The sequence below is a fragment of the Schistocerca serialis genome, chromosome 2, assembly GCF_023864345.2.
Source record: "Schistocerca serialis cubense isolate TAMUIC-IGC-003099 chromosome 2, iqSchSeri2.2, whole genome shotgun sequence".
Taxonomy (NCBI): Eukaryota; Metazoa; Arthropoda; class Insecta; order Orthoptera; family Acrididae; genus Schistocerca; species Schistocerca serialis.
In genome coordinates this window covers 795,153,273-795,172,394 of record NC_064639.1, presented here as the reverse complement: position 1 = coordinate 795,172,394, position 19,122 = coordinate 795,153,273, and the positions used below count along the sequence as shown (strand labels likewise).

General features: G+C 44.6%; 1 protein-coding gene across 1 annotated transcript in view; it reads left to right on the top strand.

Annotated features, from left to right (window-relative positions):
• Positions 1–19,122, top strand: part of LOC126458032 (uncharacterized) — a gene marked incomplete at its 5' end in the record, with an annotated part of 169,760 nt that overhangs the window by 69,117 nt on the left and 81,521 nt on the right. The window contains one exon of the mRNA XM_050094821.1: positions 4,725–4,912. Coding sequence (XP_049950778.1) covers positions 4,725–4,912 — 188 coding nt within the window. The remainder of the gene's footprint in view (positions 1–4,724; positions 4,913–19,122) is intronic.

Here is a 19,122-nt window from a genome sequence, read left to right as displayed (position 1 = left end):
TAAGCACATCACACACATCCATGCTCGAGGCAGGATTCGAACCTGCGACCGTAGCGGTCGCGCGGTTTCAGACTGTAGCGCCTAGAACCGCGCGGCCACACTGGCCGGCTGAAGTCCAAGCAACCCGATACATTTTAGGAGTGTATGATTGGACAAACGTTTAGATTGTAATTCAGATTTGATAGATAATACCACACTCACTTGAAAATGGCTACACAGACGAAAATGCTTAGTGGTGGTGAGAACTAAATTAAAGGATATTTTCGTCCAACAAACACCAATCTGAGTGGCAGATTATCATATGAAAATTTTGACTTTCTTTCTTTTTCCCCATTCGTCTGTGACTGTTAAATTGTTGTAAGCTGTAATTTCCATTTCGTACGGATACAATCGAAAACTGCGTAGGTGCTTCTGTTTAATAGTATTCGTGATACCTTAGTCCTCACTGCTTTTCCCCAGACATACTTTATCTGTACCTGTACTCCTCAGGTGTACCGTGTACTGCGTCTACCTACCGGTTCCCACGAGTTTCGGGACCATTGACCCATTAGTCTTCCTCCAGTGCGCCTAACATGAATACGTCGAAGGACGAACAGTCAGCTACTCTAATAGCACCTCCAAGGTGATCGTCTCCGGTAAAACCGAGTGTGAGTTATTCATCGCCGAAGCCCTTGTTTAATTAACTGCTCGTCCTTCCTTGGTCACGCATCCAAGGATGCAGGCCGAATATAAGCGATGCTTCTCGTTGAGTAGCTATGAAAGTGGAACCTGTAGTGACCCGTAAAACACTTCGGTCTACTCATTTTACCGAGAGAGTTGCCGAAGTAGTTAACGTTTCTGGACTAGCATTAAGAAGGAACAGCGCTCCAGGCGTTATTCAGCCGTACAGATTTAGGGCTTCTATGAGTTACTCAAAATCTAGAAGCAAATACCGCACAGGTTTCGCCGTAAAACCTGAGGGTCATTTTCTTGATCCATCCTTGTCCAGTTAACATGTACATACATACTCCGCATGCCACCATAAGGGGCATGGCGGAGGGAACAACGTACCACTGTACTTATCTCTTTACTGTTCCAGCAGTAACTGGAGCGACAGAAAAATGACTGTCTATATGCTTCCGTACGAGCCATCGTTTCTCTCATCTTGTCTGCTCGGTCCGTATGCAATAGGTATATTGGTGGCACTAGAATCGTTCTGCCGTCATTCGCACCTGATGCTAAACTTTCTGAATGGTGTTTTTCGAAAGCACGTCTTTATCCATTCAGGAATTCACATTTAATTTAGCAGAGCATTTCCGTAAGAATGCTCCATCGCTAATGACATTGTCAACCTCTCGATATTTTCATCCTAAAATATTGATATTATCGATAACGCAAATGTTGCAGTACTCAAACGTTGTATTCTGTAACACGTGACATCCACATCAGATTATTATCAATATAAATACCTAAGAGTTTAGCATATACTGCTTGTTTTATTGGTCGTGTTTCACCTGTAATGATTTTGTCGTCGACGGACGTCATACCCTAAAATTCCTCTCTACTTTCTAGTAACTTTTCTGAGCTTCGGTAAATTGTGTTAGATATCGACCCCTCTAACAAAATCAGTTTACCCTTGACAGCTAATTTAGATATCAACTGAAACACACAAACATACTACGAATTTTCGCAATGTTTATGACGTACTAATTATAATTGGTTTCCTCAGATGATGTAGCGTAGTAGTGTGAAACGCTACTACGAATAAAAAAATTAATGTGATCGGTCACACAGTAAAACCAAGTTTCCTAATTAATGTTTAAGCCGTTTATGGATATTACTTCACTGCTTTTGGCATAGCTCTCCATCACCGACCTCGCTGCTTCTGCTTTACCAGTTGTTTTGTGCGATAGAAGTTGTAAATACTTTTTGAAGACCAGTTCCAGCAGAACTTCACAACTCCCTTCTATTGCGTATTACTTATTTCTCTACACCTACCGGCCGGCCGCTGTGGCCGAGCGGTTCTAGGCGCTTCAGTCTGGAACCGCGCGACCGCTACGGTCGCAGGTTCGAATCCTGCCTCGGGCATGGATGTGTGTGATGTCCTTAGGTTAGTTAGGTTTAAGTAGTTCTAGGGGACTGATGACCTCAGATGTTAAGTCCCATAGTGCTCAGAGGCATTTTAACCATTTTCTATACCTACCTTTGTTAAAGTGCTTAGGCGATTTTCTTTGACGGAGTAGAATGATTAATAAACATTATTAAAATGCAACTTAAATAATCCAGTGTTACTCATTATTGAGGAAACCGGTCCTCTGTGATGATATAAGTTTCCCTTCATTTTCTACGGTAGCATTTATAGGTATTAAATTGAGAAAGCTTTTAATCATCTGCAGAGGTGAAATAATACTCTTTGCACAAAAATTTATAATATATGAACTACCTTTATGAATAATGCATACACTTTAAGACAAAAAAAAGACGCACCACGAAGGAATTAATCCGAGTGGGACGGTGAGCGGTAGATGTGGTGTATATGTACAGACAAACAAATGATTACAAAAAAATGGTTCAAACGGCTCTGAGCACTATGGCACTTAACATCTATGGTCATCAGTCCCCTAGAACTTAGAACTACTTAAACCTAACTAACCTAAGGACATCACACAACACCCAGTCATCACAAATGATTACAGTTTCAGAAAAATTGGATGATATATTCACACACACACACGCACACACACACACACACACACACACACACACACACACACACACACACACAAACAAACAAAGATCAAATGCAAACAAAATTCAGATTTGGCGCCGAACTCTCTGGTGGACAAATAAACACTGACTGGGCTGGGACACACAACAAACCACAATCACACTGTGCTTTGGTGAAGTGAAAAGTGTTTTACTACGTTATTTGTGGAAAATACTTGTAGTTACGTGTGCATCGCAGCACCTCACCATGATGCGGAGAATGAAAGTGATTGGCACACGAAAACGAAAGTAAAAACGAATATAGGCGCGAAAACATCGCGACAAACAAAATTACATTCTAGAAGATAGGTTAATTCCGAGCAAAAAACTTTCTCATCAACATCGTTTGGTTGCATATGACAAGCTATTCGTAGTAATTAACACACAAGTGATCCGGAAAATTCATGCACACCAAATGTCAAGGTATTTACAAAAAGAAACGATCTATTGTTTGAACTACACATCCACATAATTTTATAATCATTTATCAAAGATGTTCACATTACAGAATAAATAAAAACGAAAAACCACTGATGATGGCACAGTGGTGCCGAAACATGTTTGGGCACAGAGAAAAAACTGTGTTTTCCGTAACTGACGGACCTCACATCCAACAATTGTACTAGCTTAAATTATGAACATGCTTCAATTAACTTTTATCTTTAAGGTAAACGGCGCGTCAGAACTGACTCGTGGTCGTCTGGTAGATTAATCGTATTCAGTCCCATTATTTCTTCACAACGGGCAGTCATCAATAAAAATTTACCTCCATTACTTATTCAGTCTGTGCAAAGAACCTTACAACGATAAAATTTGAGGTAGATGCCTGCGTTGCGCCCACTGATTGCGTGGAGAGCATTTCTGCAGTCAAGTATTGTCTGCCGAAATTGAGCTCAGAGTTGCGCCTCTTTCCACACGTGCAGGGGGAATCGCGTATTGCTGAAAGACAACCTTTCTCTTGCTAATCCCCGGCAGACGTGTCACGCCAGTCATCCGTTATCTGCCTGAAGGCACGGCACTGTGTGGTCCTCTGACAGCTTCGCCTTCCGTGCTCAGTAGGCAGCTGGTTAGCTACGGCTCTGCTCCACAGTGTTCCTGTTCCAGGCGGTGAGTTCTTTGCTGCCTTCATCTCTGATACAGCCCTACCACCCGTTCTGTTCCTCTGAGCAGACAGCGTCGTTACGCTACTGTCGGATGCGAGGCACTGTGGGTGTGTGGGCGTTGTCAAGACCACTAAAACTTCTAATGCCGTCCTTTTCCCCTTACAGTTAAATGTGTCGGTTGCAGTAACATGATGACATTGTTTTAAGACCACATCTTATTACTGAATACATGTTACATCGTTGTTGAAACGACATGCTAAATTCCTGTTGATCTTGCTGTGTAAACTGAAGGGGGAGGGGCAAGAAAGGAAAGGAAAGGAAAAGGAAGGGAAGGAACTAATGGTATTAGCTGAATCAGGACTTTGTGGAGAATCAGCGGCGACAAGTAAAAATGTGTGGTGGTCCGGGACTCGAACTCGGGATCTCCTGCTTACTAGGCAGTGGACTAAACCACTGCTCCACCCAGGCAAAGTTTTTATCGGAGATGCGTAGACTATCTCGACACGCTCCCCGGCCGACTCAGACTCCCATATAGCGCCATCTGTCGCAGTCCCCGTGCATGTCCTCCACGCTCGCTAATTTAGATTCTCGCAGGAGGTTTAACGGCCCTCACTGGAAGTTGTGGATTCATTGCCCATCGAGGCGACTCAGTTTTTTGAAAGCGCTGTCTCTGCTCTCTCCGAAAGAATAGACACCATGCATTCGTATAATCCTCTTGATCACTTTGTGTACACTGATGTGTTCCAGTATCTTAACGATGATGTGGAAAATTTCAGATTGCGCGTAACAGCGCCGTGCAGTCTCTACCTGTATCTGTTATTTATGTGATGTTTACGTCAAACGCGCACATCGTCAACACCGGGCACCTGTTGGCAGGCTCCGGGGACAGCGGCGTGTGCAGCCCGCCGCCCCCACGCGCCGCCCACGTGTCGTCGCCGTGGCCGCCCCCGCACAGTCAGCGGCCGCGCTACTGCGACCCCCACATCTCCTACATGGACCGCGTCGTCATGGAGATCATCGACACCGAGGCAGTCTACGTCAGGGACCTGCAGCAGATCATAGAGGTGAGCTGCGCTCGAGCCTCGTGTGCCACGTCGCACTCTGCTATCTCAGTGATCACTTAGCGGTTGTCGTTGATGTTGTTCATATTTAAGTTGCCATCGTCCGAAGAGTGGCTCGATGCAACTCCCCCGCTAGTCTGTTCTGCGACAGGATCTTCGTCTCTGCAACCTGCGAGGGGCGCTCAATAACTAATGCAACAAATTTCTTTCTGAAAGCAGGCTGGTTTTATTCAGGATTCCCATACACCATATCAATCCCCACTGTTTTGGCTACAAAAGCTATTTTTCAACATAATCTCCATTCATTGAGACAGCCATACGCCTGCTTGCTTGGACGGCCTGTATGCCCTATGGTACTACTCTACTCGACGTCGGACCGAACGTCTTGCTGCATCAATAACCCCCCCACCATAATCCTCGTACTGCTTCCCGCGGAACACATCCTTCATTGTGCCGAACAGACGGAAGTCGGAAGGTGCGACATCACGGCTGTAGGGTGGATGAGGATGAGCTGTCCAGTGAAGTTTTTTGAGCTCCACCAGTGTGCGTAGACTTGTATGAGGCTTTGCGCTGTCGTGGAGAAGGAAAAGTTCGTTTTCCATTTTTGTGTCGACGAACACACTTAAGTAGTTTTTTGATTTCGTGAGGATAGCACAATACTCTTCAGAGCTGATCGTTGCACCATGAGGATGGACATAAAAAAAACCTTCAAAGCCCTAGAAAACCGTTGCCATTACTTTACTTGCTGACGGTGCGGCTTTGAACTTCTTCCTGGGGCTGGTATGGCGCCACGCCATGGATTGCCGTTGTGTTTCCGTGCCACGCGGGATTAGCCGATCGGTCTAGGGCGCTGCAGTCATGGACTGTGCGGCTAGTCCTGGCGGAGGTTCGAATCCTCCCTCGGGCATGGATGTGTGTGTTTGTCCTTAGGTTAAGTAGTGTGTAAGCTTAGGGACTGATGACCTTAGCAGCTAAGTCCCATAAGATTTCACACACATTTGAACATTTTTTTTGTGTTTCCGTTTCGAAGAGATGGAACCATGTTCCATCGCCTGTGACGATGTTCCACAAAAAAATTTCTCTATTTGTGCACACGCTCCTTCATTGCGCTTCTGGGTTTCTGTTAGGCGGTAAGAAACCCAACGGACACACACCATTGGTACCCCCCATTGGTGGACGAGTGGGTCAGAACTACCAACAGTGGCGTGCAGTTGTGCACCGAGGTGTTTGATTGTGATGCGTCGATCACCTCGAATGAGAGTGTCCGCACGTTCCAACATTGCAGGAGCCACAGCTGTGTGCAACCGGTAGGCATGCGGGAGATTGTAGTGGTTTCTGCGACCTGGTTGCGATGCCGACAGACGCCTCGCCAAACGACCTTCTGTGGTTTTCTTCACTGCCTGATTTTCGTGGGCATCCTGCAAGCGCCTATGAATATCTGCGATGCTCCAGCTGTTCGCCAAAAGAAACTCAGTGACAGCTCTCTGCTTGGAACGCACCCCCTTTACAGACACCAATTTGAAGGCTACGTATGGCGCCACGACCTGTCGAAACTTCATCAAACTATTGGGAGCTGAAGTAGGAATATCACTCGATGTTCCACAAAAATTCCGCATTTTTTTAACCGAAATTGGGCGAGGAAAAATAGTGGTGCATTGCTCGTTGAACATACCTCCTATGATCTCTACGCCGGCCATATCAGCGATTTTGACTGCCAACTAGGAAAACGTATTTACTACTTTTGATGTGTCGTTTCCTAGTCTAATTCCCTGCACAACGCCTAATTTAATTCGATTACATTTCGCTACCCTTGTTTTACTTTTGTCTACATTCATCCTACAGTCCCTTTTCAAGACACCAACCATTCCATTCAGCTCTTCCAGGCCCTCAGTCATTTCTGACCGAATTGTGCCTATGGCAGACCTCATTTTTTTAAAATTTCTTCTCCCTGAAATTTGATTCCCTTACCACGTTCGTCTTTACTTTCTAAAGTGCACACTGAAAACTTCGGAGTTCCACTCCCTTATCAACGACTGCCTCGCGTTCTTGTTCATAGATCTCTGTAAATGCAAGCAGTCTAGTAGTTGTACAAGTTCTAGGTAATCTCTGCCCCCTATATATTATCGCTGATATCCTCAAAATTCGAAGAGTTTATTCCAGTCAACACCGTCAGAAGCTTTATTCATGACTACGTTGCTGCGCTCCCTATGCATCCCCGGAATCCAGTCTGTTGTCTCCCGTTATTTAAGGAAATATAAAACCTGTCACAAGACCATTCTCAAATATGCCATACAATTCGAGGAAGGATGAAACCCTTAATAAAACATCGTCATCACAAACACAAAATTTTCTGCCGACTTATCTTAATGCAAATATGTTACCGATGTACAAATCAGTGAAGGTTTTAAGTTACGTGGTTATTGAATAAACTGATAAACAAAAGAAAATCTCAAACAAGGGAATAAAAATCAAAGAGGAGCCTGTTAGAAGAGTAGTGTTTGTTACATAAATTTTAGTTTGTGTTTAAAAATAATTTCAGTGAGAGACACAATAAATTATATAATACCACTCTGCCTTTACTTTGACAAAGTCGAATTTATGTTGTTCATCATTTCGGAAGTAGTTTGATCCAATCCAAGAGACTAGCCATAAAATATAAATGAAAAAAGTTACCGTATCGAAACACAATGTTTTTTAATTATTTATTATTCAAAGAATCGTGAGAATAAATAGTAAAGCGCACTTCAGTCACGGCAGACCCAAGATTAAAAAAGAAGAAAAACTGAACTCGGCAATTGTAAATGATACGAACATTTACAATTTCTTTTGTGAGAAAATCTTAGTCGTTGTATCAGGTTCACTGTTGCCACAAGTGATGAATTCTTTTTTGACATCCCACACCTGTAAAAGGCGAAATAGAAGTAAATGAATAATTAACGAAAAACTTTTGAGTTTTCATGCTAACCCAGAACCTACAAATAAATGAACATACGAGTATGAAGGTCTGAAGTACTTATGTATCTGTGCTACTTAGCTTTCTGCGGATTGCCCTAGGCGCCTAAAAACTATTTCAACGCTAAGTCAATTTATAGGAGCAAGTATATTATCGCTAGGCTGGTCGTAAAAGAAATACTGTGTTTATATTTGCGATGTATGTGTTTATTGTTCTTGCGTGTGATAACATTAATCCCTTACACGCATCGTTTTCGAAAACGATGAGTATCAAGCGAGAAAAAGGAATACTATTGTTTAACGAAAACGAAGTTCAGGCTTGAATTGGCCGAAGGGTGCGGATGTAAATCAACCGTTTGCTTCAAGGAAACCATCTCAGTATTCACCGTAAGCGATTTTTGGAGAAATCACGCAGAACCTAAGTCTGTATAGCAGGACTGGAATTTGAAACGCTGTCCTCCAGTGTCTCAGCCTCGCCCAGTGAGAGACCAATGAGCGTTGCACAGCTAGGTGCACCGGCTGTCGTCCAGGTAAACTCCACATCCCCTTCTCCAGCAAAACAAGCACTACTCCATCCGATTGCCTGTTAGTTGTTGTGCAAACCGGGGATAAATTTAACTCACCGCCATTTCTGGAGGCAGCAACCTTTCCGCGAAACGTGTTACGTGCCGTACGCAACAGCCGTGCACACAACGGCCGGCGGCTTGTAAATCAAAAGACGAGGTATTTCCAGCCGTGCTGCCCCTGTAAGGAAACGGCGACTTTTCTCGAGCGTGCGCGGAATATCTATGCTTCCATTCCTCCTTTTAGTTGAAGGGCCTTTGGACGGCGGCACATCTCGCGCATAGCTGCACAGGAGGGAGTGAAAGATGTTTGAACTCCGCGTTACTTCGTTTTGTTGGCCCGCAACCGCGTTTAATGCCGGTGTAGAAAAACTTCACAACGTTGTTACAAGTCTCTAGATGCAGTTATCTCTAACGTACTGTTTGAAAAAAAAACCTACGCAGATATTCAGTAAAAACTTTCTACATTCTGAAAGTGAGGCAAAGTTTGTCAGCTTGCTTTAAATGATCAGAAACTTAAGACTATGAACGTCACAGAACGAAAAACCCTATTTTCGTATGACTGCGGTATCAGTGAATCATAATCATAATCAGTCAAATCACACAAATATGTGGGTGTAACAATTTATAGGGATATGAAATACAGTGATCATATAGGCTCATTGTTACATAAGACAGGTGGCAACTTCAGTGTATTTTTTGTTTATAAAGAAAGGCAGTACGAATGGTCAGGAGTTTGTCTGACCCATGTAGCAGCATCATAGAGATGCCGAGGACCGAATACTCGCAGTCGCTTGAAGACAGACGCAACTCGAAACTTTACTTCCAGTTTCAGTAATGAGTACTACGCAAGGAATCCAGGAATATATTACAATCCCCCTCCAGAGTGGCTATTCTTATGGAAAACCTGCAGTTCTAAGCGAATTACATTTTACGTACCTGGAAAAAATTAAGGAAATCGCAGGGAATTTCAGGAATTTCGTAAAATCTTAGGGAATCCAGCGTTTTTAAGATAGCATTGAAACTGAATCTTGTAAATACCAAATTTAAATGTTTAATATTTGGAAGTGTGATAATTATATGATTATATTCCATATAAATTATCGATGTTTAAAACTTCGGTTAAACCACGCCTTATGGCAGGTATATAGCTCATCTGACGGGAAAGAAAAATCATTATTGTGGCGTGCTGCCCCCCCTCACCCCCGCTCACCATTACTTTATTTTTGATGTCCCAGACTCACTCGAGGCAAAGGTCTAATAATCTGTGCCGGCCATGGTGGCCGAGCGGTTCTAGGCGCTACAGTCTGGAACCGCGCGACCGCTTACGGTCGCAGGTTCGAATCCTGCCTCGGACATGGCTGTGTGTGACGTCCTTAGGTTACTTAGGTTTAAGTAGTTCAAAGTTCTAGGGGACTGATGACCTCAGAAGTTAAGTCCCATAGTGCTCGGAGCCATTTGAATCTAATAATCTGTTCCATTCTTGTGCAGCTGAACTAGTGTTCCACCCCAAATGATGTCATTGTTGCCGAGACGCGAACTCTGTTCTTCGTTCCTCTTTCTTTTCCGCTCATTCTGTGACGATAAAGATAATGTATCATGAAAAGTGGAACTAGCTGTTTCTCGGTCGATCATTTTGATCTGAGGCAAGTATCGTTCCCGATACTTACAAGGGAACCTCCCCATCGCACCCCCCTCAGATTTAGTTATAAGTCGGCACAGTGGATAGGCCTTGATAAACTGAACACAGATCAATTGAGAAAACAGGAAGAAGTTGTGTGGAACTGTGAAAAAATAAGCAAATATACAAACTGAGTAGTCCATGTGCCATATAGGCAATAACAAGGAGAACGTGAGCTCAGGAGCGCCGTGGTGCCGTGGTAGCGTGAGCAGCTGCAGAAGGAGAGGTTCTTGGTTCAAGTCTTCCCACGAGTGAAAATTTTACTTTCTTTATTTTTGCATAGTTATTATCTGTCCGTTCGTTCATTGACGTCTCTGTTCGCCGTAATAAGTTTAGTGTCTGTGTTTTGCGACCGCATCGCATAACCGTGCAATTAGTAGACGAAAGGACGTGCCTCTCCAATCGGAACGGAAAACATTTGATCGCAAGGTCATAGGTCAACCGATTCCTCCACAGGAAAACACATCTGATATATTCTATACGACACTGGTGACGGCATGTGCGTCACATGACAGGAATATGTTGTCGACCCACCTAGCTTGTACACTTTGCGAATGGGTAAAAAGATTCTTGTATCTTGCCCGATTTAGGTTTTCTTGTGGATGTGATAATCACTCCCAAAAAAGTGATGAAAACATAAGAGTTTGTCACATAAACTGAAAATAAAAAATTAAAGTTTTCACTCGATGGAAGATTTGAACCAAGGACTTTTCGTTCCACAGCCGCTCACGTTACCACGAGACCACGGCGCTCCTGCGATCCCAGTGTCCTTAATGTTGCCTATCTTCCTATGAACTACTCAGTTTGTATATTTTGCTTATTTTTTCACAGTTCCACACAACTTCTTCCTGTTTTCTCAATTGATCTGTGTTCAGTTTTTCAAGTCCTATCCACTGTGCCAACTTGTAACTAAATCTGAGGGGGGTGCGATGGGGAGGTTCCCTTGTTAGGATTACTAAGACTGAATGTTTGGCAACATTGTGATATAAAGTGTTTGGTGCATAACACAAATGATGAACATCTAATGTCAAAATAAAAGATTCTGTGTGTGTGCGCGCGCGCGCCCGCGCGATAATGTCTTTCCTTCCAATGCTGGGATGCCTACGCTCATGGGTCTCTTGTGGACGTTAGTCAGGTGTTTCCGTGCGTTTACCCAATAAGGCGAAAACCCGTTTGAAATAAACAAAATGTTGATAGAACTAACATGCAATCTGTTTATTTTTCAGACTTAAACATGAACTTGTTCTACCCAGAAGTGACAAAAGAATATATAAATATGACAAAGTGATAGCATCACGTATTTCATGTATTACCCTATTGTCGGACTTAAGCAGCCAGTAGAGTCATTCCGCTTCGCTCGCCTTTCCCTGGCGAGCTGAGGCTGGCGGGAAGATGGATGTAGCGGAAAGCATTTCCATCATAAGCACGGCGCTTACAGCTCATTATGTAGTAATGGCGTGCTAACTGCTCCATAGACTGCCTCAGGGGTCAGGGCAGGGCAAACTCCAGTCAGCAGATTCCTGCTCCCGCGCATTCACCCGGGTCTAATATGGTTTTAATTATTTAGCAGTTTGCAGAAGGGTTCCGATGAATTTCTTCTTCCCCTCTGCTCGAAGGGAAAAAAAAGGACGAGGAAAAGAAAATAATCCTTCCAGATTTATTATAAGCCTATCTGTTGCAAACAGTGCTCGGAAGAGAACATTGCAGTACGAGGTTTAACTGAGCTGTGGGGGAGGGGGGGGGGGGGAGGTGTAACGGACAGTTACTTCGCGCGCCGCGAGGGCTGTGCCAGGACGGAGGAGGGGGGTGAGTATCCAGCTCGAGAGTTATGGCAGGGGATAAGAGGTAGGCCCCGCGGCGTGGTGTGTGGACCAACTTTAACGGCCCCCAAATTGAATTTCCGCCGGTTTACTTCCCTCTCAGAATTCTCGGCGCAGTTGTTGTCGATTTTAACGCCCGTTCCCCCGCAAAGTTCCGAGCTGAGTGAACCGAGCAGGGAGGTACCGTCGCGGCCAGCTGGTGCGGTCCTCTGGGGAAACTTGCCTCCTACTGTGACTGTGGTTGGCTCGTACAAGAGCCTCCGCTCCAAGTCGAACGCTCCACTCTAAACTTACGAGCTGAGGAAGCTGCACGTAGCCTGGACGGTAGCAGTACCAGCTTGTCCCAATCCTATAAACTCTAGGCCATGTGCGATGTTGGCAAATCGTCGATGCTGACTTTGATCTCAACGTAGTTGGTGATAATAATCGAGCGCAAAACACTGATATTTGTAACACTGACTGATGCTAAATGGTACATCTGTAGAAAGCGGTAAAAAGCAACGTACTAGTTGACATAGCGCATATCTTACTTTTGAGAACAGTCTTTCAGAATTTCACGATGTGGCTATACAGCACAAATATTTAACCACAATTTTTTGCAGCTTTGGGTAGATAGTACTAATGATGTGATTCCGTACTTCTGATGGGTCTGATGTACTATCTAGAAGGCGGTCTCTTAGATAATAACTGAGGTATGATGGTAAGTCTGTTTCTCGTACAATTTGCAAATTATTCTGTTCTTGTGCTATTTAATAATGTTCCCTGCATTGTTTTCTCTGCTTTCCCGTCGTGTACCAACGTATTGCCCTCACTACTTCAGACCACGGAAGCGTGAACTGAATAAACAGTGAAAGGCATTACTTCACGCTTAGCTATAACAATAGCCAATGTTCCTGCCTTAGCTCATTCGAAACTACTGCTTCTGCAGAACTGATTTTTTTCTTCCATTATTGAAAAGCAGTAATAGATTATCAAATTAATAGAATATACAGATACGCACATACAAAACTAAAGCACATAGTGGACAGCATGGTACATGCATTCTCCACATGTGAATTGTCCAGTTAAACAAACACAATCTCAGTTTACCAGCGCTTACTTCTGAAACACACCTGTTGAACGCCGGCCGGAGTGGCCGAGCGGTTCTAGGCGCTACTGTCTAGAACCGCGCGACCGCTACGGTCGCAGGTTCGAATCCTGCCTCGGGCATGGATGTGTGTGATGTCCTTAGGTTAGTTAGGTTTAAGTAGTTCTAAATTCTAGGAAACTGATGACCTCAGAAATTAAGTCCCATAGTACTCAGAGCCATTTGAACCATTTGAACACCTGTTGAACGCAGCAAATTTATTTTTGACGGTGCAATCGAACAGGAAGTATACCCTGCTCCTTTTCCTGCCTCTCTACAATAACTGCGTTTGACAAGTCGCATACATGTTTCACTGGTATCGTTACGACACTTGTTAAGAAACAGATATGTTTTAGTGACGATAAAATTATGTACAGCTGTAACAAGTGGTCTGGATTTTTTTTGCCAACATCGAAGGGCGATATTTTGCCCTTAACACTGATACCCCGGAGTTTCCAAGACTTCAGCATGGATACTGAAACATCGATGTTTAAACTGAAAAATCGATATTTTATAAATACCAATGATTATGGCTCTGAGCAGTATGGGACTTAACTTCTGAGGTCATCAATCCCCTAGAACTTAGAACTACTTAAACCTAACTAACCTAAGGACATCACATACATCCATGCCCAAGGCAGGATTCGAACCTTCGACCGTAGCGGTCGCGCGGTCCCAGACTGAAGCGCCTAGAACCGCTCGGCCACTCCGGCCGGCACCAATGATTATCGAACACCCCTTATGTACTCACTCGTTATTTCCGGTCGTTTCACTGTTGATCGCTTCTGATAGTTACTTCTAGGTATTTTAAGATTGTTATTGTTTCCCGTTATTTATCGCCAGTGGCGCGATCGAATAGTAATAGATCTCTTCACCTACCTGTGCACAATAAGCTGAGTTTACGAGTACAACTTTTTTTTCAGGCTACAATTGGTCGTGAAATTTAAAGTATAGTGAAAATCCGATGAAGCCTGCGCAGATGTGTTGTGCATCGTCTCTAGTAGTGACGTCTATCGCGTCATGTCACACATGAAGATGCTTAAAACTATGATGTCTCCCGCCAGGTGTGAAGTGAGTGTTGACGGGTTTCGCCTGTTTTCAAGCAGCCCACATAACGTAACTGTCGTGAGTTTCCTCCTTCATGTCAACTCGCGGCCGGGCACTGCAGGCGCAACACCGTCTCTCTTGCAGCGTTTTCGGTGGGAATTTTGATCACTCACCATACAACACGGACTGGGCTCCCTCTGTTAACCAATTTGCTCACATTAACCACTGCCTATGAGAACAGAATTTCGGCACAAACAAGAAGCTGCAGACAAGTGTAGGGAGGTGGCGGATATTGCTGACGTCTACCTATTGTGACGAGGATTGTTTATCGCCAGTCGATCGAATAGTAATAGATGTCTTCACCTATCTGTACGCAATAGGCTGCTTAAAACAGACCGGCTACAATATTGAGAAGTAGCTGAAAGGTGTAGCTGAATAATCCAAATGAAACATTTTTTTGATTTTCACTGTGGCTTTCATTATGCGACCGATCGGAGCTAGGGGGGAAGCCCTCGTATTTATGGTAACGTTCAACTGTTAGTCCCTGCACCAGTAGTAGAACCTCTACAGTTTTTCCCGCATTTAAATGCAGTATTTTGGAGACGTAACCTTTTTTCCCCTCAAATACCTCGTGATAGAACGACCTCCCTGCCATGTGAGTGAAATCGAAAGTCCCCCAAGGAAGTGTTACAGGGCCGTTACTGTTTACACTGTTACAAACGACAAGTAAGTTGGCACAGTGGCTAGCACATTGGACTCGCATTTGGGAGGATGACTGTTCAAACCCGCGTTCGGCCGTCCTGATTCAGGCTTTCCATGATTTCACTAAATCGCTTCAGGCAAACCGACTTCCTTCCCTAAACCGATGGGATTGATGACCTCACTGTTTGGTCCCCTTTCCCGATTCACACAACCCCCTATTACAAGTGTTGTAGTGGGTAAAATCGGAAGAATCGTGAGGATGTTCGTGGGCGATGCGATGTCTATAGGAAGGTTGCAGCACCAAAACTCTTCTTCTGCCTCTTTTCATGCAACACGCATGGTCAATGTTTCTGGTAAGTTTCTACTACTTTTACCAGGACCGATAAAAATGGAAGAAACTTGCCAGAAACATCGACCATGGTCCAGCAAGAAGGTCGTGCTGACTTCTGTCACTGAGGCATTAAAAAAAATCTATCATATCCTAAGGCACCGTGCTGTAACGGTAGAGAATCGTTTCCTTCTCGCTACGTTTGGCAGTTACTGCTCATGAGTCAAATTGAGTCAGTGCTAAGTTACGGTGTTGTGCGCTGACTTTCTATGCTGGCGTCACAGCAGCCCGTCTTCAGCGGGCGCTTCATGACACGTATCTGACGCACCTCCAGGCGAGAACGATGACGGGAGGCATTGTGAACGCGAGGACATACAAGTATCTCGAGTGTGGTGGCTGGTGGTGACAGACGAGAGCACTTGTCGCTGATTGCGTGCCGTGTTCACCAGCTGACACCCGCTGCTGTCCCAGCGACATCAACAACCCCATCTCGCTCATGCATTTCACAACGAACCACCGCGCCAAACAGCCATTTCAAACGATAAGCGAGTGTGATCCAGACTGCTGTGGGAAACGAAGTACAAAATGAATTTGTTTATGGCTCTGATGCAGTTTAGACTATCTGCAGTGACTGTACCATTTACGCAATGAATGGTTATTGTTGCGTTAATTACGGAGACTTAGGCATGACAAGATGAGATTGAAAATGTGTGTTCATTTCTAGTCTGTGAGCAAAGTAATAACAGCAACATGGAGTCTGATACTTCAATGAATATTTTTGTGTGGCAGAAAAGCGTATGGAAAGTGAGAGATTTCTCTTTAGAGAAGGGAAATGAATCAGTAACGCTATCGAACGATTGAGAGTAATTTTGGAACGAATTTTAGGGATAAATGAAGAGCTATATTTATGGTTCATGTAACTAAAGCTAATTGGAGACCTTGATAGAGACTTATTTAGAAGGTTAAAAAGTAAAATTACGTCTTAAGACAGGACACACCAAGTGCCTTTAAATTTGGAGAAGAATGGTGCAAGGCTGTTTCGGTCTCCAGATATATTCGATATGTACGGAGAGTACTCGGTGGATAGGATATTCGCATTATTTTGGAGATTTTGGAGTAGGGGGAACCATTATGTGCTATACCCAGAGCCTACAGTGGTTATAGCCAAAACAGAAAAAAAGCTTTACAAAATACGACTGCGGCAGTAGCTGACGTTATAGCATTACATTTAACACAGAAAGTACCAAGGCCTTGAGAATACACCGCTTACACATAAATATGTGATCAACCAAATTGGGGAAGAGGTCACATGATTCAAAAGTGTTATAATAACTTAAGTTAAATGCGACATCGAAATCGGATAGCTAAAGGGGCAGTCTGTAAAACAAGAGCTTTGCTGAATGGAAAGATTAATATTGGACAGGAAAAAGGAAAAGGAATCTTACTAGTGACAGGAATTAAAGTCCTTATCAGACAGAGAAACTTTTGCTCTATAAGTTCTACTTGCTGGCTCGCGCGACGGCTCCCAAACAGGCATCGTTGACCGATAGCAGTGTGGTAGTGTACTGGGAGCTTCTAACTACCGCAAATAGCCCCGCAGTGAAATAAAGGAAGCACTATTGCATTTAAATGAGAGTCGTGCCTATTCCCCAACACTGCAACGAATATTCGCGCGCTGAAGCTTTGGGTTGCTTAGAGTGCTTTGTGTAAATAATAACAACGGTATAATACAAATGTTCGAATATAATAATAATAATAATAATAATAATTTTTGTAACTATGATAAAATATGTAAATAAATAGTTCACATCAGTTAAGAGCACATTGATTTAGCATAACAGTACTCAGAATTTGCAATTCAGAAGAATATAGCCTTTTAAAATCTTACATCAGAAAAATGTGTCCTCACAACTCTGGTAAAATCATGATCTTCGCAATATACAATCGAAGTGTGTACTCAGAATTAGCAGTATTTCACTAAGCATTATATCTCTAAATGCTGACCGCAAACTACGGCTATACGAGAGTGTAAATGAGAGGAATAATGTTCCACTCGTTTCAGCCTCCATTTGGGAAGTCAGTTTGACCGTTATTTATCTTTTCTTAGTGGAGGGTCTATCCCTTTCCGTTTTTCCTTACTCGGCTTCTACGGTTTGCCGGTTTTATCCGTGGCTTCACGAACATGTCTGATTTATTTTTACATCGGGTGCGGTCCGTCTGCAGTAGGCTCATTTATCCGGTTGGTGTGTTACCGGCCCAGAAAGAGATCCCTCAGGAAAGTAGCTGAAAAGTATCCCGTTTTAAACGTAGCCTATAAGTCCCAGAATTCCTCGCAATTTTCGAAATGGCGCACACACAGTTCGCAGAGACATGTGACACGTATGGTCGATCATTTTCTTGTTGAAAAATAGCACCACAATACTGTTGTATGAGAGGTAACACATGAGGAGGCAGGATGTCGGTCGTAAATCGTAGTGTCGTCGTAGTTTCTCAACCATTACCAGCAGTGGGCTGAAGTCATTCCCGTTGGCTCCCCACACCATAACGCCAGGGCAACACCGCTGTGCCTCTTCGCAACATTGGAAGAATGAGACTTCTGACGCAGCTCTCACTGACGATGGTCATCTGGGATAGTGCAGAACTGAGACTCATAGCTGAACACAACACAACGCGAGTCATCAGCAGTCCTTACCTCCCGGTCCTGGCACCACACCAGGTGCAGCTGTTTTGTGTTGTGTTAACGGGAGCCTACGCAAGGGACTGTAATTTCCAAGCACGGCTAATGCTAGCGTCTGATAAATGGTGCGATCCCACACAGAATGCCGCAGAGAGATCATTACTTGTTCTCGGCTAGCAGGCGCTGGTGTGAAGTGATTATGCTGTGCTTGGTCCAGAATAAGGTGATCCTTCTTCGTGGTGATCAGGCGTGGCCGAGATGACATCTATGCCTGTCTCACATTCCCAAGCAGCAGCATCTCCCCCCCCCCCCCCCCCCACCACCACCACCACCCTCCATGTCTTCTGGATTATACTATTCGACCAGCCAGCCAAATGGAGGAGACCACAAGTACCCTGCATCTCCGTCTCCTTGACAGTGGTCACTCAACGTCTGACGCTGTTCATTCACCTTCTACATCCTAACAGGCGTAGTAACAGCACTATTGCGCTCCGGCGAGACCGTTCTACTTGTCACAAAGATTGCAACTCCAATCGTTAACATGCGCGCTGATGGCGTGTACGAAGTTACATTCAAATCCGACCATGTCTTCTGGGCGCTTCACTTTTTTTTTTCAGGCCGTGTATGTAAAATTGCAAACACTCCATTATCCGCATGATCCTCGCCCACCTCGAACTGTGCCTGAACTCAGAGAGCACACTCTTTCAAACATTTTTCCTCTCTGTCCATGTCCTTCACCACGTTCTCGTCCTTTTTCTTCCCTCATTAGACTCCGTCTGTACATCGTTCAGCACTAAAATAGCTAGTAGTGCCAATTACTTCTGCACTTCGACACATAAAACAGGCATTTTTGCTACCATGGAACTTGCTCCGTGTGACATGGGCTTAAGCGAGGCCGTTCTTTTCACTACTGGCCCTACGCAGGAAGTAGGTCATGAAATTCGTTGCAGGAGGCCTAGTTCCTAGTTTTCCGGCGGGCCGCTAGATGTCGAGCGGGCGATATCTTGGGCACTGAGGGATCGCGACCCGAGATGCCCGGCGTTCCCGCTGCGCCGCCGTGGGCGCCGCCCTACCCGGGCCCGTTGACCCGGCGCGGAGGCAGCTATTGGCCCGCCGCCCACCGGCAGCCCACGGCCCACTGGGCCCAACCTGCGTGGGCGGCGCTGCTGCCTTCACAAGGATACCAGCACCGGCACCCGGTGTCCTTCGGCGGCCACCACGCGTACCTCGCGAGCCGTCTGGCAGCTGTACCGCCTATAGTACCCTCTAAGACTGGCTACCGATCAAGTGTGCTGCTGTGAGTGAAGCTCTCAGTAA